This window comes from Oculina patagonica, chromosome 11, assembly GCF_052425735.1.
Source record: "Oculina patagonica isolate OP01 chromosome 11, crgOcupat, whole genome shotgun sequence".
Taxonomy (NCBI): domain Eukaryota; kingdom Metazoa; phylum Cnidaria; class Anthozoa; order Scleractinia; family Oculinidae; genus Oculina; species Oculina patagonica.
The window spans coordinates 15,641,931-15,668,681 of record NC_135768.1 but is presented as its reverse complement, the minus strand read 5'-3'; the positions used below and the strand labels follow the sequence as shown (position 1 = coordinate 15,668,681).

The window sequence follows — 26,751 nt, the reverse complement described above, 5'->3', positions numbered from 1 at the left end:
CTAGTTATTATCACTAATATTGTTGAGGACATCACTTTTCATTTGTTGGTTTGTCTTGTAGAGAATAATAGAAATTTTTTGTAGCTTTAACTAAAGCTATCAAGTTTTTATCCCGTACCAACCACTACCCTGACTGACAACAACTTGCTGTCACTTCTTTTAAATATTTCATTTGTCATGTTTGTGCCGGCGCTCAGTCATAGCTGTTCCGCTGAGTAACTTAACTTACACGAAAATTGATCGAGACTTCATGGAAACTCGTGCAGTGCGGTCGTTTCGTTTCAGAGTTTTCAGTGTTTTAACTATTCAGTGCCGGACTTTAAGAACATAACATTAAAGAGCACAAAATATGCTGGTTTAGTCATGTGCTGACACGCTTCCCATTCCCATTTTTTGTTTCTGAATCCCAGTCCCAGTGACCTAAATCCCATTTTCCCAGTGAAAAAATAGGCAAATCCCAGTAAAAATAGGCAAATCCCAGTTCCCATTTTACCCCTTCAGGACCCTCCAATAAGGTTGTCTCAAAGATGCTCGCAATTTCCCAAAAAGTTGCTCGAAAATACCAGAACATTGCTTTAAAGAAGAAATTTTCTTAGATATATGTAAGTTTCCCTTTGGAGGAAGTATTTCTAAGCATTTTCATGCAATTTAACTGCAACAGAAATGTTGAAATAATTTTTTTAAGGCCAAAATTTGTTGAGTTACAAGTACCTATGATGTCACGTCTGCTGACAACTTTTTTAATGCTATGTGACGCATCTTTTGAAATTTTTCGGAAATCTTCGGCACATTTCGTGAATCTTTCGAAAAGTGCTAACGCTTTTTGGCTTAAACTTGAACAAATAACTATTCAAAGTGGCTATGAGCCACTAAACTCGGAAAATTTATTATGAAACAAGAAGCGAAAACAACAAACAGACAAATAGAGATTTGCTAAAACAAATGATGTTAAACTTTCCACAATTCAGTTCACTTCACTTTGTTTATTGTCATCTAGCTGCTCATCGAGAGCAAGCCGAAAACAGGCCGAAAGGGCAAGTGATAGAGTTCCCATCGGTTGCAAATTGTTTTCTTTCTTCTTATTTTTCCTTTTTGTTTTTGAAGGTTAGGCAAAATAATAATATCATTTCAAAAATCAAGTTTTGGTCTATTTCAAGAAAACTGACATTAATACAATATTTCGGCTGGTAGTTAGGCATGCATGTACCGTATTTATTCGGCTATAAGCCGAGACCCTAGACTTTTAGTTTTTGGAACCAGTTAGACTCTGACAGAAAATAAACCCAAATCACTCGGCTATAAGCCGAGATCCAATTTTTCCTTCAAACTATAAAACAATCCACGTGCAGCGAATCAACATATTCGTTAAATCACAACTATGTAATTGAAAAACAACAAATCACTGATAAAGAATGAATTTATTAATAGAACCGTACACAAGCGTGACAAAACATTCACCTGAGTTCAGAATCCCATCTCAAACAATCACGCATTCTTCTGAAGAATTAAGCAGTTATCGATCATCATGCCAAAAGCTACTGGCTTTCAAACAACTAATCCTTCAAATTGAAAGTTGTTGCCGAGGTAGAGACAGTTCAGAACAACTGCAAAATCGCCAGAGAATACGGGATGATTCCTGATGATTCAGTGAATCTTCAGATCGTCGCAATTCGCCAAGTTGCTAGCGAAAAGATCATGCTGATCAAGCGGGTGAACTTTAAATGTCATCAAAACGAAACATGTGCTGTTACCAGTATTTGTCGAGTATCCTCAATCCAATCAAACTCTTCTGAAGTGGTTTCTTTTAGCAGAGAAGTCGTGGTATCTTAAGTTTTCGCTTTTGAACAAAAATATTACATGCAGCCGATTTCTGTCAGATCGTGTTACAATGTTTACCAAGCGCGTGGGAACAACTGCTTCTGATTGGTCAGTTTCTGGTGTCGCGACAACAAGTCAAATAGATCGATTCCTTCTTGACCCTTCTTCTCTTGAAAAGTCACGTTAGCAGTGATTCTGCAAATTAACTAAACTTAAAGAAAGGAACAGAAGGAAAGGAACAGAAACAGTCTCAGGCAGAAATAATTATTGTAGAAGAGAAGGCGAGGAAATTGTTTAAGACATGCGGGATTTCGAATGCCCTCGTCAGTTCAAAAGACGATCACGTACGCCGACAAAATAAATAATATTCCAGAGCGAGCCGATGGACGACGAGTTCCAGCCTAAATAGCGAAGAAAAGACGAATAAAAACTTCATTCCTAACGTTGCTTCATTAAACCAAATGGCCGCCACTAAAATAAAAGGTAATGACCAAGAATTAATTACAAACGCTTGTTAATAATTTTCGTTTGTTGATGATCGCTCGACCTCGGCTTATAGATGAATATTTCATTCAAATTCAACTCTTTTCTAGTACCATCGAATTTTTTCGGAAATACTCGGAGATAAATCGAAACCCCAATTATGTTGCGTTTTAACCAGTTCTCAGTAAGATTTGGTGAAAATATATAGCCTTTGTGTACTTCATTTATGCGCATGCGTTCCGCACAAAATTCCGTGTGCTTGTGTCTACGCCTGAAAGAATGCATACCACAAGGAGAACATTGGGTTTTCAGAAACAAATATATAGCCTTTGTGTACTTCATATAAAGTAACACATAACAGCTCGCGTTTTACCCAGCCCCCTACCCGCTTCACAATATTAATAGATTAATTAAATTTGATATTAATTAATTAATTCAATTAAAATGTTAACAGGAATCGAGTGAAGGATGGAAGGAGTGAAATCGGCCCTATCACCAAAACTCGGAATTTTCCGAGTTAAAAGTGGTCCAAAAAATGCACAATTCCAGAGTTTGAGAATTCTACGATAAAAATTGTCGATTTTACAAGCGTTGAAGTTGCACTTTTTCGCTTTTAAAAATGGCACTTAAAACGAGCGGCCAAAATACCACGTGATATTAAGATGTGACGTCACACTGTTTACCATAGTTTGAGCAAAATAATGGATAGCGAAAAGGACGATGACTTCGCGTTGGTCGTGCACAAAAACTATTTTTCAGCCGACTGGAGGCTCTCCTTAATTTATCACTTTGTATGATCCGTTCCTAGGGGGGGGGGGGGGATTTTTTTGGGTAGGAAAATTTGACATTTTTTTTTTGATTTAAATAAGGATGTTTTTGGGTATTTAAAACAATCTGAAGATTCCTAGTAGTGCCTTGGCTGCGTAGTTCTGTGGATATAGTACAAACGAACGTGTTTTGCTGTTGATTTTTTAAGGGGTCTATTTTTGATCTAGGGATTTTTTTGGGTTATGCTGGAAGCCCTAGGGATTTTTTTGGGTCTTGATTTTTGCCCCCATTCGATCATTCCCGTCATTGAAATCCGGAGTACCCCCCTGGGGATCCGTTTCACCATACGAATGATCCCGAAGACAACATTCCAAACCATTTATCGACAAGTTATGATAATTTATTAATAATTTAGTTTTTATAACAAAATGGTTACATTATATTACATTTTCCTGTCATAGATATGGCTCTGCTTAATGTAGTACTGAGTCAGAATAAATTAAATACTTTAGCGAGTGACAAAAGTACACAGTTCCATTCGTTTTCACACTTTTTTTTCGCAAATGATTTGCAATATGATTTAATAAAATATATTATCTCTGAAGCTATGTTGTTGTTTTAACAATACATAATGACAAAACTGTTTCTAGGCTGACAACGTGTAGTCTGTCTTTAGGGACGTTTCGATAACTGTGCAAGTAATAGATTGAGGATGAGAATGACTTTCGAATTTCAATACAGTTACGTTCCTAGAGCCGTCACATCTTCATACTGCTGACCAGTTCAACAGGAGACTATAGGCATGAGATTGGTATCGAAAGCATACACACGGTTTAAAAATTCCTATTTGTACTCAATCTCCTGCTCGAACTCCGATCTAAGGGACAGACCATTATTTTTTTGAGGGGAGGGGGTTTGGGCAATTTTTTCTGGGCAAGATATTTTCCACCTTTATGTTGTGCAAGATTTTTTTAAAAGATTTCTTTGTATTTTTTTTTCACCATGGCTCCCCTTGCTCGATTTTTTTCAGCCGTTTTTTCAGTGCAGAAATTTTTTGGAAATCGCTCAACTCCCCCTCCCTCCTCCCTAAATAAAATAATGGTCCGTCCATAAAGGTCCCTTTCTCAGTGTTAGTCGAGTGGCAAAGCACGTGCGCACGTGAGCACGCGAGTGAGTACGCGCCATAATTCACCTCGCACAAGGAGACGCGACGCACGGGTGCACGTGTAAGGTGATTTTCATGCGTGCTTGCACACGCGACTTATCTTTGAAAAAATCGGGAGCTACTCGTTTTCCAAACTAGTTCTATCAACTTAGTTGAATCTTGCATCATATACTGTTGCGTATTTTGACGAAGACTCTCCAAAGAGAAGACGCAACTTGTTGAAGCAAATATTTATACGTAAGTCTGTCTCAAAGGCGTAGATCTATAAGTTTTTTATCATGATATTAGGAAGCCCATTTCGTCTTCTCTTCCACGCGCCAAGTTCTTTGGCTTCAAGCCTGAGGTACTTTAGCCATCGGCGATACTCCCGGCTAGTGGAAGCTCTGAACACGTAAGTCTCTTTGCCGATTGACATGATTTCAAACGCATCCTTCCGTTCTGCAACAAAATTGCATATAGTGCAGCAAGTGAGAGGAAATATCTCATGAATAAATTGTGTAAAGGGCTCAAAAATCCAAAATTACCAAGGGAAAAGACCTGGGAACGAGGTTGGTAGATAAGTAAATTTTATCACTATGTACGCATTGCAGGCCTACTTACCACAGTCCCTGTAAATTACGCACATGTCCAGAAACAATGGCTCCTGTAGAACAGAACAAATTGAAGAGAAATTCAGTAAAAAAGAACAGTTGACAGACAACCACTGACTGAAAAAGTGACTAAGCGAGCAAAAACACGATGTAAAAGACTGCATATAGCAACACTGAAATCAACCAATTAAAACTCAAAGCGCGGGAAAGTTGGCGATAGCCAGATCAATTAAGGCGTTGATTTTGAATCAGTGATTGGCTAAAACTCCTAAGCGTCCTCTTCAATCAGGAATCGTGAATCATCCCCGTTTTGGTAAGGTCATGGTAAAGGCGAAATCTGCATACGAGCCTGGTGGCCCATCAGGCCGGAGCTTATCCCGGTCAGTAGGATATCAGCTCTCGTAAGCTTGTAATTCTACCGGTCCTCCAGTGTAGTAGTTGCTATTGTTTAGGGGACTAGGGGCATTGTTCTTGTTTTTTGTCCTATTGTTCTCTCGAAAGATAGCAAGCCATTCATGTTAGACCTTGCCGGAGCTGCTACACGACCCATCCCAGTTGCATCACTCCCTCGGATTTATGTTCATGTACTATAAAAGGACATCTGATTTTGCAAAAAGTTTGTAAACCTTACCTTAAATAGAGTGTACTTCCCGCTCATCTTCTTTCTGAGAAGAACAACAGCGGCATCAGTCACCTCACCCTCCCCGGGGAACAACGGCTCCTCACACTCCCCCTCATCGTCAGAGTCGACTCGAACAAACTGCAAGGGAGGGGAGAGACAGATAAACGTTAGAAAATTTTAAAGAACAGAGATGTAAATGTGTTTACCTGAAAGAGAGGCCTGTTAAATGCAGAACCTAAATAACAGAAATAAGGTATATCATATTAAGGAAAACCTAATGTCCTTTTAAGGATACAAACCTCTGAGTGACCTCTGACGCAGAACAGTGCACACACTGACATGGCTTTCTTACTGCTGCGTCGGTTCCAGCTCGCGCCGAACTCGTGGATAGTGATCTGGAAACGAGTTAGAAAGGACGCTATCAGAAATCAAGAAATCTCTATATCTATTTCATTGAGTTAAAGTGATAGGGAAATTCCTGAAAATGAATAAGATACACCGTCATGATGTTTCTCACATGAATACAAGGAAACAATTTCACTCAGCAGCAAGAAATTTTCCTTGTAATTTTTCTCTTCGTGATTTGTTGTTGTTGTTTTTTTGGCTTTTTTAAAACAAAACATTAACTTAAGATTTCAACGAAAAAGTCAACGTTTGTTTCCCAAGAAGATCAGGTTTTCTTGCATAACTTGCCTACTTGAATTCGATATAAATGATAAATAAAAGTTAGAATTCACGATCGTTTTCGTTGCCGCCATCTTGAATAAGTTGGATTCTGTCGTTGGGAAACGATCGTTACTTTCCCGAACTCCACACGAAAGTCCGAGAAATGTTCGGTCCCAGGGTTTCTAGCCTGACAACGTCCAAATTATTCAAAATAGATAAAAAATTAACCACAACTCGTATCCAGGCGTTAGAATCACTGATATTTGATTTATTAACCTCCACTGACCTGAAATACGCCATGCATTAGAAGCTGCATCTCCTCCATGGTCCAGTTAAGAATATCTGACGCCATTTTCTTCATCTGTAGTTTATCTAGCGACTCGGACCGGCCAAGCTGTTGACTTGCTCGATATCGCCTTTGACGGGATTCAACAGCCGTGTTCAACTATAAACAAAAGAAAGAAAAGAACTGACTGATTACCTTCCAGATTACGAGACGTATAAATCAAAACATCTTTATTTGCGCTTGCCTCTGGCTTGTCTTCCAGGATGACGCAGCTAGCTGGTATTTTTAAAGCGTCATCCGCGAAAGAAAGCAGTGACAACGCTTGCACCCCCCCTTCGGCGGGGGGACTCTCATATAAAAGGGGGATGCCATTCGGAAAATTTTAATAAAAACCTTAAAGGAGACCAATCTGGGCGTGGCTCAGATAAAGAATTCAAGACGTTGTTGATGTTTTATCAGTAATAACTTACCGCGTTAATCTTATTTAGCTGTTCTTCGATTCTTCTTTGCGCCATTTTGAGTTTCTCGCGATCTGGGTTTCTTCTAGGAGATGCCTTGCAGATTCTACTAAGTAACAGAGGGTATCTGAAAGAAACAATAAAAAATATGAGCATCAACAGACCTCACTGACTGACTGACTGACTGACCGGCTGGCTGACTGACTGACTGGCTGACTGACTGACGGACGGACGGACTGAGTGACAGGCTGGATGGCTGGCTAACTGACTGACTAACTGAGTGACTGACTGGATAACTGACTGACTGACTGACTGGCTGGCTGGCTGGCTGGCTGACTGACTGACTGACTGACTGACTGGCTGGCTGGCTGGCTGGCTGGCTGGCTGACTGACTGACTGGCTGGCTGGCTGGCTGGCTGGCTGGCTGGCTGGCTGGCTGGCTGGCTGGCTGGCTGGCTGGCTGGCTGGCTGACTGACTGACTGACTGACTGACTGGCTGGCTGGCTGGCTGGCTGGCTGGCTGGCTGGCTGACTGACTGACTGACTGACTGTATACGTATTCAATCACTTACTTCATAATTCGTTGCACAGGAGCAAGGATGAAAGAATTCAAGTCCATTTTTCGGCACTTCGGATTTTCCCGGCACGTCACCTAAAACAACAAAAATAATAAATAAATAAATAAATAAATTCTTAATCAAAAATCGTACTTTACAAAATGCTGCTCACATTGTACTTACATTCAAAAAGATTCTTAGCAGCTCTGTTTTCTTCTGAAGGGATTCCAGCAAGGCAGAGGCAGCGGTCTGGCATGAAACAAAATATCAAAAAGGCATTATCAAAACACAATCAACTAAGGTGCCTACATTTCAAAGCCGAACGTTCAGTGCAGTTCACTTGTATGCTATCTTTTACAAGTTTTCCTACTATACCGAGAAAGTATAAAAACGTTTTTAGTTGTTTACTTGATTTGTTTACGTTTTTTGCTGAACAGGTTTTTCGATGAAGTTATATGGCAGTTTTTCAGAGTTTTTCATTGCGGACAAAAGAGTTTGAAACACAAACAACATTCGACACCTTTTCATATAATTTTCCAAAAATGATTGACACCTTATCTCTCCATATAGTCTAGTAGCTTAACGCAAAATTTGAGCCAGATCGTGACACACTGGACAAAAGTGCCAAACTTTGTATACTGGTTCCTTGGGATATGGGTATTAAATCTGGGATGGGTGCCCAAGAAAGAAACTTTCCGTTATCGTATAAAATGGAAAATACTTTTCATCATTTCCCTGTTGTGCTTGGTAACCAGGCTTTTTCATAAAATAGTATATGCGACAGTTTTGAAGGGTAAAATGGCTCAAAATCAATGTAAGAGTTTGTACACATGCGGCTGAGGACTTCCAGGATGATATATAAAGCAATTAAATATTTCACGAAATTGCTGTGATAGGTTAGTACCTGTGGTGTCAATAACAATGAAAATATTTTTTCTATTAAAGTAATGGTCTCCCGATTAATTGAAGGAAATTGTGCATAACCCTTTTATTTTGCAACTGGATGGGAAAATGTCAATTATTTTGAAACGAAAAATAGTTTTTTTTTTTATAAAGGGTTTGCCTAGTTTAAGGAGATTTGAAGTATTTCTTGTCCAGGCCCCCTCGGACATTCGCAAGTTCCAAGATGGCGGCCTCCATGCAGCATTATTGAGACTGTAAGTAGTATGGTGAAAATATCGTTTTAATTCAGCAAATTTGTAGTAAAAAGTTCCATTCTTTGGTCTACTAAGTAAAAGTTTTGTTTTCTTCTATTTTTTCACTGAGTTCTTCAACTGAAACGAAGAAAAACTCTGAGAAAAAATCGAGTGTTTCATCGATGTAGATATAAGCTGTTTTAATTGAATTAGTGAAAAATTGATAAAAAAACAAAGGCTTGCCGTACGGTAGGCGGACTGAACTGGTATATTTTTGAAAATATCAATTTTATTTTGTGGTTTCATAAATTATAATTTTTTCTAGACGGAAAATTATCGATTTCTGAAACAGGAAAGATTCAGCTTTGAAACCATGAAGATAGAAAAACATAAAGGAAAAAAACGGTTACCGGTTACTTTGAGAATACTAACTGTGCAAGATATTAACTTTTAAGTTGTCAACTTCCTATTAATTAAATCTGTTGTATTTATTTATTTAGACCCTAATCGGGATGATATAACAATGGCATTTTCGTGGGATCGGTGTATAATATGTCAGAAAGTAAGTCAAACACCCTTGAAATGCCCTCTGAACGCAAACACAACGGATATTGAGCGTATGCAGGTGTACAAGAATTTCTTAGAAAATGCTCACGTCTTTCAAAGTCAAAGTTCTTTACCTGTAGAGCTTAAGTTGGACTTGAGCACAGCGACTGTGGAATTATTGATTGCTAACAAGGCCTCGTGGCACAAGTCCTGCCGTTTAAAATTTACCTCATCTAAACTCGAGAAGGCTAAACAGAGACAGTCCCAAAAAAGAAAGAGTGAAACAGAGGAGGAAGAGGCAGGGTCCCGGAGGAATTCTAAGAGAAGACAAGCAAGTAAGAATGATGTAGTGTGCATCTTTTGTGATAAAGACTCAGACGAAATTCTCCACGACTTTACATCTTTGACAGTGGATGAAAAGATTCGAGACATGGCTAAAGAACTGGAGGACTTTGAGCTGCTCTCAAGAATGTCTAGAGACCTTGTGTCACTTGACGCAAAGTACCATATTGGTTGTTTGACAAAGTTTAGGAACAGTTACCGTTCGTTGAAGAGGAAGGAGGATAACATGGATGAAGACAGCCTGAATGAGATGATGAATGAATCAAGGGCATTTGTTGAGCTTACAACATATATTGAGAAAAGCGTCGACGAAGGGATTTTGTTGTTTAAACTTTCTGAAATCCATGCCATGTATGAAGCACGTCTTAGAGACTTGGGAATTCCGAAGCAAATAAACAAGACACGGCTGAAAACGTCTCTGTTGGATCATTTTAGTGATGCACAGGAACAGCATGATGGGAAGCATATTGTCATCGTTTTCAAAGAAGCAATGCACAGTTTGTTAAAGGATGCGTTAAAGAAGCGAGACGTTTCTGATGATGCTAACAATCTTGCAAAGGTTGCATCAACTGTCAGAAAAGATATCCTTGAGCATAAAGGCTTCAGTTTCGCGGGATGTTTTCCATTCGAGTGCCAGGAAAAGTCAATACCAACAAGTCTCAGGTCTCTTGTGTCAATGATTATCAACGGCCTTAACCTTAAAGATCAAAATCACTGTGAATCTCAGGCTTGTCTCACGGTCTGTCAGTCAATCATATTCAATATTAAGAAGAGGCCATCGGAGTCCAGTTCTTCAAAGCCACGACATGTTGCACCCAGAGAGCCACCGCTACCCCTCTACATTGGCTTCAACATCCATTCTTTAACAAGGAGCAGAACATTGATAACAAGGTTATACCAGCTGGGACTTAGTGTATCCTATGATCGTGTTTTAGAAATTGAAGACTGGCTCGCAACATCAGTCAGCGAACGGTTCGAAGAAGACAACTGTGTGTGCCCCGCAAATTTGAGGACAGGGTTGTTTTCTGTTGCTGCTCTGGATAATATCGATCATAACCCGAGCTCAACAACAGCCTCGTCCTCGTTTCATGGAACCTCTATCAGCATCTTCCAGTTCCCAACCCAGGATAAGCCTGGTGATTGCCGACCTCCCTTGAGAGTTCCCCCAGCAGGAAACCAGAAGCATCGCCTTCCTGACAGTTATGCAAACGTACCTCCAGTTTCCCTGACAGCTACTTCAGTTTCAGTTCCTAAAACTAACCAGTTATCCTCTTTTGAGGGCAATCTAGATCGAGCTATAGCCCAAGAGAATGCTTGGCTGAAGCATAGCCAGCAGAAAATTCAAGGGACATTGACATCAACAGACAAGATAGCCTGGGCAGCGTATCATTCAACTATTCGTCAAGGTAGTCAGCAGCATTCTCCTGCAACAGTGCGAGCTTTAATGCCACTGTTTTATGAAAAAGCAGCGACACCCGCCATGGTCAAGCATGGTATGGATGTAATACAAGATGCGATAACACTTGTAAATCCAGGCCAGATTCCGGTGATTGCCTTTGACCAACCATTGTTTACCATTGCCAAAACAGTACAGTGGAAATGGCCAGACACACATGGCGAGGGGAAGTTTGTCGTCATGCTTGGAGGTCTCCATCTGGAAATGGCATTGTGGAACACACTTGGAGATCTTCTGGAGGGAACTGGCTGGACAACAGCAATTACTGAGGCAGACATTGCAACATCTGGGGTAGCAGATTCATTCTTGAAGGCATCACACCTTACCAGGACAAGGTAAATTGATCTCTAGTATGCAAATATTGCTTACTTATATTTTTTATTGTTTAGTATTAAGTAATAAAAGACAAATGGGTGTCCCGTTGGTGTTTTCCAAATTCATTATTTCTTTTACTTTATTTATAGGCATGCCCATCAAGTTACCCTTTTGACTCTCCACAACCTGAAGAACGAAGCGTTTTTACATCTGGCTAGCGAGAATGCAGAAACTTCGTCGATGCAGGCCTGGGAAGACGAAATGGGTAAAAGAAGTCCAACCTTCCTCTTCTGGAATACCGTTTTGAAGTACGAGACCTTGATTCTCATCCTTGTTCGTGCAGAACGCGAGAGAAACTTCTCACTGTATGTGGAAGTCCTGGAGCAGCTGGTGCACTTGTTCTTCGCCCTTGATCATGTCAATTATGCGCGATGGACACCAATACACATCAGAGATATGAAGTGTCTTCCCGATTCTATAAAGAGAGAATTTGATGACCAGGGACACTGGGTGTTGTCGAAAACAGGCAAACCCTTCTCTGCGATTGCAATCGATCAAGTACATGAGCAAGAAAATAAGACAGTGAAGGCTGCTGGTGGAGCTGTGGGACTTACAGAGAATCCAGTTGCTTTCAGGTAAACAACTGTGTTTTTTTCTGACAAAACGAATTTACACTCGGTTGCCTGCCACCGCTATGTCACACTTCCGAGCAAATGAAGACATTACATTTAACACTAAAGTATTGGACAAAACTGTTCAAACACTAAGTAAATTTTCACTTATTTAGCTAACAGAGTTCAGTTTTGCAAAACCCATCCCCCATTTCAATGTTGTAAATGCATATGCTTGTGTTTTCGAAACAAAGCCTGTCAAACCTCAAACCTCAAGAAACAACATTGAGTAGGCCAGGGCAGAAGTGGATAAAATATGTATTTTAACCTGCTTGCAGGTCGGGACATTTGTGAATGCGTTTGTTTCAACTGGTTTTGTCTAAAATATTGTAGCTAGGGAATTATTTAAGCCTTCATGATTAATTAAAATTGCTCTCGCATTCATGTTTGATTTTATTTTCCATAGACGTTGGATGCTTTCTGGTCCTGAGATTGCTAGACTTCTAGACCAGTTCGAGACGGGGTATTTAACCGCTGACGACCCAGATAATCTCAACAACTCCAAAAACCATGAGATAGGACAAGCTACTCAGAAGACATTCCAGAAGCAAGTAAACAACCTTTGCGACGCCATCAAGTGCATGGGAAACCCTTTTTTGGATGATTTTCCGGAGCTGGTTACTTTGGATAGCAGAGATTGCGTAGAACCAGAAGTCGCAGAAAGTGTCCGTGATCTAGAGGGCACCGGTAAGGCCCAGTACCAGGCCTTTGTCAAAGATGTGGTTACAGCCCGTACAAAATCCATTCACGACACCATCAAGAAGAACAACCTAAGTCTCTTCAAAAGATCTGGCAAAAAGAAATCAGCAAATCAAGGAAAGAAAATCAAAGTGCTCGCGAATAACGTATCGTTATTTGCACAACTCTACGTAGCCATGCAAATTAGAGACGGTGATCTGGATGAGTTTTTCTCGCACGAAATCCAGTCTTTTCCACCCTCCCTTTCCGATCTTGGCAACCTCTACCTTCCCGGTACAAAGTCGGAACTTCTCAAGTGCCTTGTTCCACAGGAACACTCTGATCCACCAATGAGGTATCATTGTAGAGTTTTAGATGGTGCAGTGATCGTGCATAGCTTACCAACAAGCGTCGCCTCGACCTTTGATGAATATGCAGATCTAGTGTTTCTTCCTTATGTGAATTCTCAACTTCAGCACTCCCCTCGAGTGGACATTGTGTGGGACACCTACAGCGCAGACAGCCTTAAAGAGTCAACGCGGGAAAAGCGTGGACAAGGAGTACGAAGGAAGGTGGCCGGACAAACGAAGCTTCCGTCCAACTGGTCGCAGTTCCTGCGAGATCCAGCAAACAAAACTGAGTTATTTGGGTTCCTTAGTTCTAAAATTGCAGGCATCAGTGCTAGTGTCCCGGAAGGAAAGGCTGTACATATTACATCTGGTAAGTGTGTGCATTTGTGTACTCTGGTACTTGGCTTATTGCTTTGATAACTATGATAACTATGTTTTGATGATTGATAACTAACAAATCAAGTCTTGATTTAATTTGCTTTTGCTCTTGCAGGACAATCTGTAACATCGTGTGGGTCAGCAGCAACCCCTATGCCTCCGTGCAACCACGAAGAGGCTGATACGAGAATTGTAATTCATGTTCTACATGCCCTACAGTCAGGCTGTAAAAGTGTTCTTATAAGGACTGTGGACACAGACGTGGTCGTTATTTTAGTGGGAAAGTTTGGCCGACTGATCATAGAGAGACCTGATGCAGACATTTGGATTGCCTTTGGAATGGGAAAGCACTTCACCTTCATTAGTGTCAACAGAGTGTTCGCTTTCCTTGGAGAGACCAGGGCAAGTTGTCTTCCAGTGTTTCACGCGCTTAGCGGATGTGACACCACCTCAGCGTTTGTTGGAAAGGGAAAGCGTTCTGCATGGCAAGCGTGGCAGCAGTACAATGCAGTTACTCCGACACTTAAGTACCTTGCCGACAACCCCTTCCAGCACCTGGATGCTGAATCAGAGCATTTCCAAAAGATCGAGAGAATGGCCGTCGTTATGTATGACAAGTCTTGTCCTTGTGACTCCATCAACGAAGCCAGAAAAGAACTGTTCTGTAAGCAGAACAGAGCAATGGATAAGCTTCCTCCAACAAAGGTGACAAAAATATGTTAACATTTTTCGAATGCAGGAACAGCTTTTTGTGTGATCTTCTTTGTAAGCACCCAGCTGTTGGAAATTTTGAATGTTTTTTTTTTTCAGCTCTTTTAGGTGAATATTCAGAATTTGGTGTTTTTATGTTTTTATCAGCTCTTATCACTTATACATTCGTTATTATCTGTTATCTCTTCCTTTAAGGATGCACTCCTTCAACACGCTAAAAGATCGGTGTATCAAGCTGGGATCTGGGCTACCAGCGACAATCCCCAGCAAAGCATTCCATCCGCTGATGAGTTCGGCTGGAGGAAAGAGGATGGCGGTTGGGTTCCCGTCTGGCTAACACTCCCCGAAGTTTCGAGATCTTGCCGAGAACTTGTCAAGTGCTCATGTAAAACTTCGTGTTCAAGATGCAAATATGCAAAGGCTAGCTTGCCATGCACTGATCTGTGCAAATGCAAATGCAGCAAATGACTTTTTATTGTGATAAAATGCAGATAGTACAGTTTGATTTTATACACAACATTTAAGGCTGGGCGACCCGTCCTGCAAACAAACCCTTCAAAAGTGTAGCTTGGAAACCACTAGAGTATTTATACGATAACAAGCATAATTTGAGAGACTTTCCAGATTAAATATTCACAGAAATGCTCACATACATTGTTTAATAGTTTAATCACCCAACAAATTTTTTAAAGGGCTTAGTACGTATTATGAAAATAATAATAGCTTGGTAACCAGGCAATTTTAAAACATACTTTTTTGTGAAGAAAATCAAGAATCATTGTTCAGGAAAATTCTTGCATTGATTGTAAGTCATTTTACCTTTCAAAAACCTTTGCTACCCTCTTCAAAACTGTCGCAGATAATATTTGATGAAAAAGCCTGGTTACCAAGCACTGCAGGGTAATGGTGAAAAGTGTTTCTCATTTTATATGATAACAGGAAGTTTCTTATTTTGGGCACCCATCCTAGATTTAATACTCATATCCCAAGGAAACAGTATACAAAGTTTGGCACTTTTGTCCAGTGTGTCACGATCATTCCACTAAGCTACTAGACTAATAACACTATCAATACATTTCCAAGCAGACAGCTTATGAGAATACAGAAGATAATCAACTAGGGGATATTGTCTTGATGGACCAACAAATTCTCACAACTAACATTTAAAGAAATGTATGGGAATAGTAAGGAGAACTGCTATTTTGATAACAAAAATTTGCAGTTATCAAAACTCAGTGTCTTTACCTGTTTTGAACAGTAAATCTCATACGCCTGGAAGAAATCGACACTTTCGAGAAAAATGCTTCCAACGTTAACGTTAGAAAACTCCTGAAAAAAAAACAAAACAAAATAGGAGAATATAACTTAGATCTTAAACAAAAGCAAATACATTAACAAATGACCTTGTTTTCTCATACTTTCCAAGGTCGTAAAATGTTCTTCTTTTCTCTGGTCTTTGGTCTTTACTTTTGGCCACAAATTCTATAAACAATTCCAATGCGAGGTGGGTAACCATTCAAAAGTATAAAAAACTAGTTTATTTTATAGTGGCCTTTCCAAACTCGTGGACCCTGGTCTGGCCAATCAATGCAAAGATGTCTACTTTGCAACCAATCAAATACAAAAACAAATACCAAACATTATGCAACCTTTCCCGCGATTTTCCACCGGTTGCATGTTTTCCCGCGCTTGACACTGGTTAGATGTTTTCCCGCCCTTGCCACGGGTTCCATGTTTTTCCGAGCTTTGTAAAGGTTACATGTTTTTCCGCGCTTGCACACCGGTTACATGTTTTCCCGCGACTTGTCACTGGTTAGATGTTTTCCCGCCCTTGCCACGGGTTCCATGTTTTTCCGCGCTTTCTAAAGGTTTCATGTTTTTCCGCGCTTGCACACCGGTTACATGTTTTCCCGCGCTTGACACTGGTTAGATGTTTTCCCGCCCTTGCCACGGGTTCCATGTTTTCCCGCGCTTTCCAAAGGTTTCATGTTTTTCCGCGCTTGCAACCGGTTACATGTTTTCCCGCGCTTTCCACTGGTTCCTTGTTTTAGCGGTCTTGTCCTCGGATTATGTTTATTTCTTGTGTGCTGATTGGTCACTGCACAATTATTGGCAATTCTGATTGGTTTTTAGACTTCTTTGATTTTGACAGTTATTAATTAGCAATTTAAATGTGCTACACTCTTAATACCTCATCGCCTTTTGCCACTGATTCTTCCAGGCTTTTCTGCAGCTTCGCACAAAACTTTGAGTTCACTTCTAGCAGTTCCTTCAAAAAAATAAAAAGATTTATGACGAAAATGCTCTACTTGAGATACAATTAAAAACAAGGGTTGCAAGGTCAAATTGGAAAAAATAAAGTGACAGTTAATTTCTTGACCTTTATATGTGAACAGAAAAGGGTATACGCGTGACGTAACGAAACCATTGTTCTCAGCGAAAATACGAAAAAATCGCCAAAAATATTCCGCAAAAAATACACTTTGTTGTTTCCAGTCTATTTTCGGCCATTCCCTATTACATCCGGTAACGTGGACCTGTGTTTTTGTAGTGAATAGAACCTTGAACAACATGGCGAAGTTTGGCGAGGAAAGGTGCAATGTGAAGCGTTTTGCAGGCGTTTGAAGTTTCGTCTCAGCAGTGGTGTGTCCGCCATTTTGGTATTGATATAACAGTAAGTGTATATTTCATTTGGTTTTCTGATCTTTACACAATTTTGACGGGGAAATGAACAATTTTTCCGAATTCGTTTGCCTGTGTTTCGTCTTTGTACGAAGTCTGCACGTGGTAGACCATTTCAGTTTATGGTAGACTTTTTTTGAAAATCGAGTGTTCATTGCGAGTCCGCAGCTTGCACTCACGCTCGAAGTATTTGTGTATTTGTGTAGTGTTAAACCGTAAGCTTTTCGCGGCAATGGTAATCTCTTTTGCTTTGACTCAGATAGAAATGTATCTTAGCAGGCAAAATCTATTATCAGCGTGGAGAATTTGTGGCTTTATCATCTGAATAGACTCCCGGAAAGACTTCACTTTGCCGAAGCGATTAGAATATGGTAGCCTGCGTTGCAGGCGTCTGCGTAGTTTAATAAAAACGCGTTTTTAAAGAGTGCGTGATCGCGAGAAGGCCGCGCGAGGAAAAATCGCACCCTTTAAAAACGCGTTTTTATTAAACTTCGCAGACGCCTGCAACGCAGGCTACCATATGGGAAACGCGAAAGGCGCGAGAGGGCCACGCGAGGAAAAAAATCGATTTTTTCCTCGCGTGGCCCTCTCGCGCCTTTCGCGTTTCCCATACGCGCGCTCGAAACTACGGCGCCTGCTACGCAGGCTAAGAATATGGCGGATTATTGCAGGGATTTTCCTCACTATCTCCTTCCTTTCGTTTTAAGCTGTACCAATAAATTAATTTCCTAAAAAATTATTTTTATTAATGTGATTGGAAATATACAGTTTGTTGATGATGATGATTTGTGGTACTGGTAAATAAGCCTGCTAAATAACAATATGAATATGCTAAGGAGGTGATCCTGGTACCAGTGGGTCACCAGTGTATATGATGCATATTGATACAAATAAATATTTGTACTTCTGAAAAGCTGAGAATTGTCTCCTTTTTATCTTTTTTCAGGTGCTTTCCTCAATCAAGAAGGCAAATTATTAAAAAGAATAAAGTTGCACACATTAATTTTGCCAGCTTGTATTTGTTGTTTTGTCACTATAACTTTATTCTGCGAGCAAAGTTCTCTTCTATTTTTATTTGAGAATTGGGGTAAAGTGGAAAGGAAAAATTTCCTTCTTGGCTGCAGGAAGGGTGATGGGGTAAAGCCTGGTGTCATGCAAAGTGCAAGAAATCAAAACAAAGGTGAAGTCTGTGTCGAGCCAATTGATTGTCCCATACTGCCAGTGCTTATCCTGGTTTCTGAACCATAGGCTTCTAGGGGCCTGATTACATGAGCCGGGCTGGCTCGGTTTGCCGAGATCTGGGCACGTCTGTTAAACGCAACAAAAAGCACCTTCGCGATTACATGACAACTGGGCCAGCCCGGTTAGCTGAGATCCAGGTATCACGATGCCAGGATCCCGGCTAGCCGGGCTGAAAATTTTCCATGTAATCGCATTCACCGGGCCAGCCCAGCTAAATGGGCCAGCATTAAATTTCTCTTCCGAGCACAATATCTGACGAAAAAATCAATTCTCCTCCTAAATAGGATGTAGAGGTATGATTCGTGCTCTGATCATTCGTGCTAAAACCGGGCTGAAAGTCATCTCGGCAAACCAAGCCAGCCCGGTTAATCGGACCAGCCCAGCATCCTATCCCCCTTGGATAGGATGCTAGACCATCACAACCCATTTATACCCCTGGGTGAAGAGAGAGTAAAGTGACTAGACTGTCATGCCCAAGAAGAAATTAAGAATGCCGGTCGCTTAGAATCCAACATTTCGTGGCAAGAGGATGGAACTTCGATTTCTTTCATACTTTTATGTTAGGTAGGCTAGGGTAAAACTTAAATCACTGTATAGTTCTTTCGATTGAATATCCTTTTATTTTAAAGAAAAATGCAAATAACAAAAATCCGTTAAAATCGTCATTTGAGGCGCTAAATTATTCATGATTTTTGCACGAGTTTGAGAGCCTCGCGTGCAAAAACAAATCACTCTACCGTCTTTTAAACACTCAAACCATAGTTAGCAATCTTTAAACATCTACTGAAATAATTTTGGGAAATATTGCGTTGTTTTCTTTGTAGACAAAATAATTTTATTTCGAAGGCATACAATTCACTGCCGTAAAAGTACTTGGTAAATAAAATTAATTTTCACCATGTGCGAAACCTTCAAATCGTTTAAGCTTCTGGTGGTTGAATGTTAGAAGAATGGTGTATAAATCCCTGTAAAAATTTCTCCGGGCAAATGATTAAAAGCGACGTGAGATCTTTTCGAATTCGGTTAAATATGCAAATATTTGACCTTCCGCGGTCAACTTTGAAGTTACGGGTCAGAAATAATTTTTGTTCCGTGTTCCAAGTCCTAACCCATTTAAGACCAAATTAAGCATATGAAAAAAATATGTAATTTTCTAACCTTTATCTGCTGTAAAAGGTAGGTTCGAAGGCCATTTTAGCATGATTACGGCTCTTATCATTCGCCCGGGATCATTCGTCGCATCTGAGCTTCGTTTTCCTTCCGCGGTCAACTTTGAAGTTACGGGTCAGACATGAATGACATGAATATTTCAATCCGTGCAAAAGTCTTAACCCATTTTGGGTCAAAATAATCACACACAAAAACATTATGAAATATTCTAACCTTAATCTTCTGTAAAAAGCAGGTCCAAAGGCCTTTTAAGCACGATTCCGGCTCTAAGCATCCGTAGTAATTTTGAGCTTCGTTTGTGTAAGTATGTCATATTTAGTGGTCGAAATCCAATCTGTGATCAACTTTCGGCGCTTCTCGTCACCACTGCATCTTCTTCGACGGCATACGCCGATTGTTAGTATTGCCTCGTTAATAGTACACAAAAAAATAACATCTGATCGCTAAACGGCATGATGTCGGCGCTTACAGTAGCTTACAGTCCCATCTTGCAATGGGCCGTCTGTTCGTCACGCAATACTGTGTCATGGACATTTTTTTAGGGGGTGGTAGGTGGGTGTGGGAAAGGTTGAATATGCGGAAATGCTTGATTTAATACTTTATGACAAGTACGTACTCGAGCCAGCAACAACAACAACAACAACAACAACAAGTACAGTGATATCTTTAGGCAGACAAGATAAAGCACACGTACTGTCAGTTGATAAGCGTTTGGTACAGTGTAATGCAACTGTTCGCGAATTCGGTTGCTCGCGCGGGGTTGGTTGTAATACCGGGGGTGGAAGGAGGAAATAAATCTTTACTAAACAAGTAGGGTTTTTAAGTAGTTATTCCCTTTTTTACTGTAGAACCGACAACGAAGAGAAAAACTCGCGTCTATGTTTTTTGGGGGGTGAGGGGGTGGGGGCCGGGGGGTTCTTGGTTGGTTGGTTAGCAAAGTTTTATTTTTTTTCACAAAGATACCTAACCAAATATCGCATGTCCTGTATAAATGGTTAATGATAGAAGTAACGATAAGTTTTGATTTTTTTTTTTTCGTGATCGAGTGGCAACTTAATAAAAACATTGCATCGCAATTTTTTTTCGCCCTACGCTAAATCTGGGTGACCTGTGGCGTGTGAAAAAATCGCCAAATTTAATTTAGTAGCTTCCTAAGTAAACAAAACCTTGGTCGTGCTAGTTATTGGCACCGTCTGTTTGCTTAAAGGCAGCGCGTGAACAATTTTTTCAAAGTTCAGTTTATTTCACTGGAAATGGAAGGTTGTTGTTCTTTTAAGGCCCTTGTTCGTGGAGTTTGCGGTTTTGATTCTAAAGATCGAAAGCGTCACACTGAAATCGCACCTCTACTGTCGTGTGAGAAGGACATCAGCAGTCACAAGTCCCAGTATTAATTTAGTTAACTCTAACATGACTCTTTCCCGTGAAAAACCAAAATTCAGAAGCTAGCTATTTGTTTGGTGTTTTCAAGGCAGCTAGCACGACCAAGGTTTTGTTTACTTAGGCCTACTCTGGGACCCAAAATCGCCCAAAATCGCCCAAAATCGCCTAAAGTCGCCCAAAGTCGCCTAAAGTCGCCCAAAGTCGCTCTAAGTATAAATATTTTCTGTAACAATGCTTTATGGTGTACCAGGATGATTCCCATATACATGTATACAACAACTGTACTTAGGTCGGTCACCTAAAATTGCCTAAAAGGTCACCTAAAATTGCCTAAAGTCGCTCAAAATCGCCTAAAGTCGCCCAAAATCGCCTTAAATCGCCCGTAATTTTGGACAAAATGAGCTAAAATCGCCTAAAGTCGCCTTAAGTCGCCCAAAGTTACGGCGACTTTGGGTCCCAGAGAAGGCCTTTACTTAGGAAGCCACTAAATTAAATTTGGCGATTTTTTCACACGCCGAATTGCCATAGCAATTTTGCTTATCCTTTTTAGCATAGAGTTTTAGCACTAAGTTTTTTTAACATGTTTTAATTTCGTTTAAACTTCAAATTAGTTATTGTTGAATTTAGACATCATGAATTCGACAGTATGTTCAAAACGGCACCCCAAGAAAGTACTTTGTTACAGGTTGACGAATGACCACCCGAAGCCACAGGTCACCCAGATTTACCGTAGGGCGAAAAAAATTGCGATGCAATGTTTTTATGAAGTTGCCACTCGATCACGAAAAAAAAATCAAAACTTATCGTTACTTCTATCATTAACCATTTATACAGGACATGCGATATTTGGTTAGGTATCTTTGTGAAAAATAAAAAAATAAAACTTTGCTAACCAACCAACCAAGAACCCCCCCGGCCCCCACCCCCTCACCCCCCAAAAAACATAGACGCGAGTTTTTCTCTTCTTTTTCGGTTCTACAGTAAAAAAGGGAATAACTACTTAAAAACTCTACTTGTTTAGTAAAGATTTATATCCTCCTTCCACCCCCGGTATTACAACCAACCCCGCGCGAGCAACCGAATTCGCGAACAGTTGCATTACACTGTACCAAACGCTTATCAACTGACAGTACGTGTGCTTTATCTTGTCTGCCTAATGATATCACTGTACTTGTTGTTGTTGTTGCTGGCTCGAGTACGAACTTGTCATAAAGTATTAAATCAAGCATTTCCGCATATTCAACCTTTCCCACACCCACCTACCACCCCCTAAAAAAATGTCCATGACACAGTATTGCGTGACGAACAGACGGCCCATTGCAAGATGGGACCGTAAGCTACTGTAAGCGCCGACATCATGCCGTTTAGCGATCAGATGTTATTTTTTTGTGTACTATTAACGAGGCAATACTAACAATCGGCGTATGCCGTCGAAGAAGATGCAGTGGTGACGAGAAGCGCCGAAAGTTGATCACAGATTGGATTTCGACCACTAAATATGCAGGGCGTTACAAATCGATAGAAATCGATCATCGGAAACTAATCGATTACTCGATATTACTCGATAATACTCGATAATTGTTAATCGATTAGCTAAAATAATCGATAAATATCGATAATCACAAGATTTGGCTGAAATAATCGATAAATATCGATAATCACAAGATTTGGCTGGTCTATGCAGCTATATATGAGACGCAACCCCAATATTTCGGCACAGTTTAACCGATTATATCGGTTTACTCGGCCAAGAAAACAAATCAACTTGTCTTACCGTAAAACCTCTCCCGTTCATGGCCATTAAATCTGCAGAATCTGTGATAACTCATTCGATTCAATTACAGGCAGGACCCATTGGGAGATTCACAATGTTCAGTTCCCCCCAACTATGTTGAGTATGATGGAGAGTTTTATCACATTGCGGAATTTTTGTCTCTTCAGCAGGGAAAGGTATATAATCCATCTTCTTCAAGAATGGCGAGATGGATGGCTGTCTCGAGGAATGATTTTTACGAACGGGTAGAAAGGCTTGTTGCGCCAAATAAATCTGAAAACGGACTATACTTTGAGGACGTTGCAGCATTCTGGGTCCCACGTCTCGGTTTGAGATGCGGTTTGGTATTGCGGTTGGTGCGGAACACATATTCTAAATCCCCTGTACCTGTCTTCGAGTGGAAGAAAGGGAAAGACTCAAATGAAAAAATATCAGTTTGTTTTCAAGTTCTTTCGTACGTGAAAAAGGACAATAGCAATTGGTTGCTGTCACCAACAAAAGAAATAATGTGGAGTGAATGCAAAACGCATTTGCTCACTTTTGGAAACGCCCAAGGAGAAAGGAAGTGGCCCTTGGAAGTAGATGCAGAAGCTTTAGAAACTATATTGCCAAAGTTGGAACAGGAAGAGGAAGAGTCCAGGAGAAAGGAGGAAAGTCTGAGGGAAATAGAAAAGGAAAAGCGGAAAATGGGGCCTCCAGAGGATATGACTGTCTGCCTTCTGAAAGAGGTGTTAGACAGTTTAAATGTAACCTACCGATCAAATGAAAAAAAAGCAGAACTCATAGCTAAAGTTCGTCAAGCTCGCGAGAATCTACAGGAAGGTGAAACTCGCTCAACATCAACATTCACCGGAAGGAAACAGAGCAGCAAATTTAAAGGCAGCTTAACTTTGAAGAGCAGCATAACTTGTTTATACTATTACGATGACAGAATGGAGAAACTTCTCAAAATCCTTGTTCACCTATTATTTCTCTTGGAAATTGTTGGAGCATATTTTGAAAGCCTTTTATTCATACAAGTTGTAACTTTTATTCTCACTGTCTATTGCCTTTTAATGTGCCATTCATGCGTAATGACCTTTTTTGCTCACTTGATTCAGTTGCGTCGTGTGTGGATGAAGGTGTTGTCTTCTTGGCTATTCGCTCAAGTCAGTTTACAGCCAATACTTGCGGAAACAGTTGCAACTTACTAACTCGTCGATGCGTACCAAAGTTGGTTTACCTAAAACAGACATCAGTTTTTGTTCTCTCGTTGCCGTTAAGGTTACATTTGTTGTTTGTTTTTACTGTTTTTACAGGTTTTTAGCGGCAAGAACATTATTTGTTACAGTTTAAGAAACCTATGCAGTTTGTTGAAATTTTATTAAAATTGATTTATACAACTGATTCAAGGTTTATTGCCTTTTCCTTCGATGAAAATAGTCATTTGTTCCTCGCTTATAGTCTCTGTCTTCTTCTTCGCCTTATTTCTGACGAAATCGATATTTTCGATATGAATCGATGGAAATCGATAAAAATCGAACTGTAATTAAGAAAATCGATAAAATCGATCAAAATCGATAATCACAAAAACCTCTGCTATCGATTTATATCGATTTTCGATATTAATCGATTAATTAGTATCGAAAATTATCGAGTACAATCGATTTTATCGAGTATCGAATTTATCGATTTGTAACGCCCTGAATATGACATACTTACACAAACGAAGCTCAAATTACTACGGATGCTTAGAGCCGGAATCGTGCTTAAAAGGCCTTTGGACCTGCTTTTTACAGCAGATTAAGGTTAGAATATTTCATAATGTTTTTGTGTGTGATTATTTTGACCCAAAATGGGTTAAGACTTTTGCTCGGATTGAAATATTCATGTCATTCATGTCTGACCCGTAACTTCAAAGTTGACCGCGGAAGGAAAACGAAGCTCAGATGCGACGAATGATCCCGGGCGAATGATAAGAGCCGTAATCATGCTAAAATGGCCTTCGAACCTACCTTTTACAGCAGATAAAGGTTAGAAAATTACATATTTTTTTCATATGCTTAATTTGGTCTTAAATGGGTTAGGACTTGGAACACGGAACAAAAATTATTTCTGACCCGTAACTTCAAAGTTGACCGCGGACGGTCAAATATTTGCATATTTAACCGAATTCGAAAAGATCTCACGTCGCTTTTAATCATTTGCCCGGAGAAATTTTTACAGGGATTTATACACCATTCTTCTAACATTCAACCACCAGAAGCTTAAACGATTTGAAGGTTTCGCACATGGTGAAAATTAATATTATTTACCAAGTACTTTTACGGCAGTGAATTGTATGCCTTCGAAATAAAATTATTTTGTCTACAAAGAACAACGCAATATTTCCCAAAATCATTTCAGTAGATGTTTAGAGATTGCTAACTATGGTTTGAGTGTTTAAAAGACGGTAGAGTGATTTGTTTTTGCACGCGAGGCTCTCAAACTCGTGCAAAAATCATGAATAATTTAGCGCCTCAAATGACGATTTTAACGGATTTTTGTTATTTGCATTTTTCTTTAAAATAAAAGGATATTCAATCGAAAGAACTATACAGTGATTTCAGTTATACCCTAGCCTATCTAACATAAAAGTATGAAAGAAATCGACGTTCCATCCTCTTGCCGCGAAATCGAGAAATTGTCTGATTCTTAGAGACCGGCATTCTTAAGTTCCATAACAACAGAGTGAATCATTTAGCACTGTGCCTTTTATTTCTTTACTCCAACAATCATAGTGCTGCCCTCGCTAACAAATTATAAAGCTAGCCAAAATAGCATTGTACCAGAGTAGAACAACCCACAATCAAACTGAAGTAAAACTAATAACTGCAAATAAACACTCGAATCAGTTATATTTTTGAGAAAAAACTCGAAACGTCTACCCACAAACTTCTAATTTCCACGGAAAAAGGCCTTTCTTCAGCAAGAATGATCAAACCACAACAGCATTTTATAAGCTTAGCAAAATATCTCTCTGGTATCTGTTTTTAATAGCAAATATAAAAAGCTTTCTTTTCCGTCAGTGTAGAAAGTTCAAGCTTGAGCTGCGAATAGTCTGTACTGAACACAAGAATATACAGTTTTCAGTGAGGAAAATAACCACCAAACCTACGTGTCCACTTATTTCTTATTCTTCTGTATAACTCGATTACAGCCAGTGCACTGCTCAATGAAGAATCTTGGAAAACCCTTCGTTTATGAGATCGATTCGTATGCGTTTCGATTCATCAAACTGATCTTTGAAACCATCAGCAAGGTCGAAATTCCCATTTTTGCAATACAAATAGGGTTAAGAACTCTATTTCTGTAGAATATCCCAGCCAACAAACGCCAGTTTACGAAACACTAAGATTCGAGTTGCCACCGCATCGTCCGCCATTTTGATTTTGTTGAGCTTGGTGACTCGAATGTTTTGATCTGACTCCGGAAACAATGGATTCGTTACGTCACGCGTATACCCTTTTCTGCGTATATTCTGTAACTGGTGAACAGCTCGTATCCGGCCAGTTGAACGAAGTTCTACATTTGTTTTAGCATTTTTGTTCTTGATAAATTGATAATGATAAATTATACAAAAATGCATTATTAATATAAAGGGAGCTTATGTGGCTAGATGTTTGCACGAACTTCTGTAAACATGGTCAAAGGTTTCATTCGTTCTTTTTTTTTGGCTTGATTTTACAAAAGAAATGGAAAAATTTTCCCTAGTTAAGTTGTGTTTGCATAACATGATGTAAACACTTGAGAGAGTTTTGGGGAACTTGAAAGTCTTTGACTTCATTGCGTGCGAATTGTTCTTCATAGCATCAGGGTCAGTAATCCAGACTAGTCGCCGGGGTGCAAACAAAGCTATGTTTAAATTTAATTAACAAAGAAGGCTAGGTTTAAAAAAATACACAAATCGATCTCAACAGGACGTCAAAACGTTAAACACCAAAATTATCACAATATTCGACAATATGGCCTTTGAACGCAAAACGGTTGGATTTCAAGTACGAAAAAAAAATCAGCTTTTACAAAATATAATTACATTTTAATTTCGTTCCAACCGACGGAGCAAAAACTATAAGCCATTTTTAATCCCCTACATTTTTAATTACTCGTATTCCATCGCGTTGTTGTTACAGTTTTGGCATTTTTCTTTTTAACTAGACTACTATTTTAAGCTTTTCTTTAGTCTGAAGAGCATTTTGGATGTTGTAAAAGTTAACGTTCGATTTATCGTGCTCCAAACCTTTCCATGCCAAGTTGCGCAACTTAAACTGTATGTTAATCGGTGTAAAACAAACAATTGTTAGATACTATTTTTTTATAAATGTTAATCAATAGCTTTATTTTAATATTTCTAAAGGCAAAACACATATCCACCGCAAAATACCACTATAATTGACTGTGTCAAATAAGTTCGACGCACAATTTTTCTATTAAACATTCAAAATCATTCAGCTAAGAGAGTTACATTTCATTTCTGGAATGAAATGGT

At 39.7% G+C, this 26,751-nt stretch overlaps 2 protein-coding genes across 3 annotated transcripts in view; one reads left to right on the top strand and one right to left on the bottom strand.

Annotated features, from left to right (window-relative positions):
- Window positions 1-3,438: 3,438 nt before the first annotated feature.
- The window catches only part of LOC144630310 (uncharacterized), a 39,509-nt gene continuing 16,196 nt past the window's right edge, over window positions 3,439-26,751 (bottom strand). For both annotated transcript variants that reach the window (XM_078488651.1, XM_078488652.1), the window contains exons 6-15: window positions 16,188-16,265; window positions 15,242-15,325; window positions 7,597-7,662; window positions 7,429-7,508; window positions 6,869-6,983; window positions 6,399-6,557; window positions 5,746-5,841; window positions 5,456-5,584; window positions 4,835-4,877; window positions 3,439-4,672 (exon numbers count right to left, since the gene is read on the bottom strand). In XM_078488651.1, the coding sequence (XP_078344777.1) occupies window positions 4,497-4,672; window positions 4,835-4,877; window positions 5,456-5,584; window positions 5,746-5,841; window positions 6,399-6,557; window positions 6,869-6,983; window positions 7,429-7,508; window positions 7,597-7,662; window positions 15,242-15,325; window positions 16,188-16,265 (1,026 nt within the window). In that variant the 3' untranslated portion in view covers window positions 3,439-4,496. The remainder of the gene's footprint in view (window positions 4,673-4,834; window positions 4,878-5,455; window positions 5,585-5,745; window positions 5,842-6,398; window positions 6,558-6,868; window positions 6,984-7,428; window positions 7,509-7,596; window positions 7,663-15,241; window positions 15,326-16,187; window positions 16,266-26,751) is intronic.
- On the top strand, window positions 10,918-14,464 carry LOC144630867 (uncharacterized). The gene is made up of 5 exons (XM_078489240.1): window positions 10,918-11,228; window positions 11,358-11,843; window positions 12,286-13,277; window positions 13,401-13,990; window positions 14,192-14,464. The coding sequence occupies exons 1-5, from the start codon at window positions 10,918-10,920 to the stop codon at window positions 14,462-14,464; spliced, it is 2,652 nt and encodes an 883-aa protein (XP_078345366.1).